The sequence below is a fragment of the Orycteropus afer genome, unplaced genomic scaffold (assembly GCF_000298275.1).
Source record: "Orycteropus afer afer isolate SDZICR_OR568_19922 unplaced genomic scaffold, OryAfe1.0 scaffold00404, whole genome shotgun sequence".
NCBI lineage: Eukaryota > Metazoa > Chordata > Mammalia > Tubulidentata > Orycteropodidae > Orycteropus > Orycteropus afer.
Genome location: NW_006921991.1, coordinates 1,375,031 through 1,376,222, shown reverse-complemented (window position 1 = coordinate 1,376,222; position 1,192 = coordinate 1,375,031). Strand labels below are relative to the sequence as shown.

The 1,192-nt window shown below is 36.9% G+C and overlaps 1 protein-coding gene across 1 annotated transcript in view; it reads right to left on the bottom strand.

Annotated features, from left to right (window-relative positions):
• The window catches only part of RPS6KA3 (ribosomal protein S6 kinase A3), a 131,143-nt gene that overhangs the window by 8,527 nt on the left and 121,424 nt on the right, over positions 1-1,192 (bottom strand). The window contains exon 21 of the mRNA XM_042782663.1: positions 1-158. Within this exon, the coding sequence (XP_042638597.1) occupies positions 1-158 (158 nt within the window). The remainder of the gene's footprint in view (positions 159-1,192) is intronic.

Below are 1,192 nucleotides of genomic sequence, written 5' to 3'. Positions count from 1 at the left end.
CCTTGTGCGTGAAGATATTCAACAGTTTTGGTTATGGTAAATAGGACAGCACTGGCCTCTCGTTCAGAGAAAAATTTCTGTCTAAGAATTTTATCCAGTAATTCACCCCCTTTCATAAGTTCTGTTACTACATATACGTATTTGCCATCATCATATACCTATAAAATTCAATATTAAAATGTGAAAAATTATTTGCACTTTTGTTTTTTAAAAAAAGTTTGTATATTAAACAGAAATTAAAAATAATTTTAAATCCACAGAACATTTTAGTTACCACAATCAATGGTAAATTGGAAACCTGCAATTTTATACACAGAATATTAAAACAGAAATTGATGGGACTGTTTAGATTCCATGTAATTTCTTTTTATGAAACTCAATTCAAGGGAATCAAACAAGTAACTAGAGCAGGGACTGAACTTTTTGCTTTGAGGGTGCATTCCTCTTCTTTGGCTCTTTTTCCATCTACTGATGACAGCAGGAAGTGGGGCAAAGATACACTCCTGGGCTTTCCTGGAACATCAGCATTTGCACAATTGCTGTGTTTACACACACACTGCAAATGAATTATTCTGGTTTTCCTCAAACTGAAAGACAAGCTGTGGCCCAGCATGAAGTAGGAAGAGAAAGTAGTAAAGTTCCATCAAACCTCACAGAAGCACTAGTGAATGAAGAAACAGAGAGCTCACTGTAATTTTGGATTTGTACTCAAGGCAATCTCTAACTGAAATAACCTTTTCATTACACTTCAGTCCCTTTTTATCCCTCACTGTTAAGTTATCAAGGAGCTCTGGTGGTGAAATGGTTAAAGCATTTGGCTACTAACCAAAAAGGTCAGTGGTCTGAACTCATCTGCCACTCTGCAAGAGAAAGATGAGGCAAGTCTACTTCTGTAAAGATTTACAGCCTTGCAAACCATAAAGAGCAGTTCTACTCTGCCCTGAATTGTTGCTACAAGTTACAATCAATTAGACAGCAGAGGGTTTGGTTTTTTTGGGTAGAGTTACTGGGGACCTTTAATTACCTTCATGATAGGTACCAGGTGCTGGGAACCCAGGTATGGAGACAACTGTGTGCCTGCCCTTGAAGAGTTTAGTAGGGAGAAAAGGACATATAAATAAGAGTGATAAGATATCAGAGATGTGGTAATAAAAGCCTAGGGGACATTTTAGAGACTTTAGAATTTGAAATG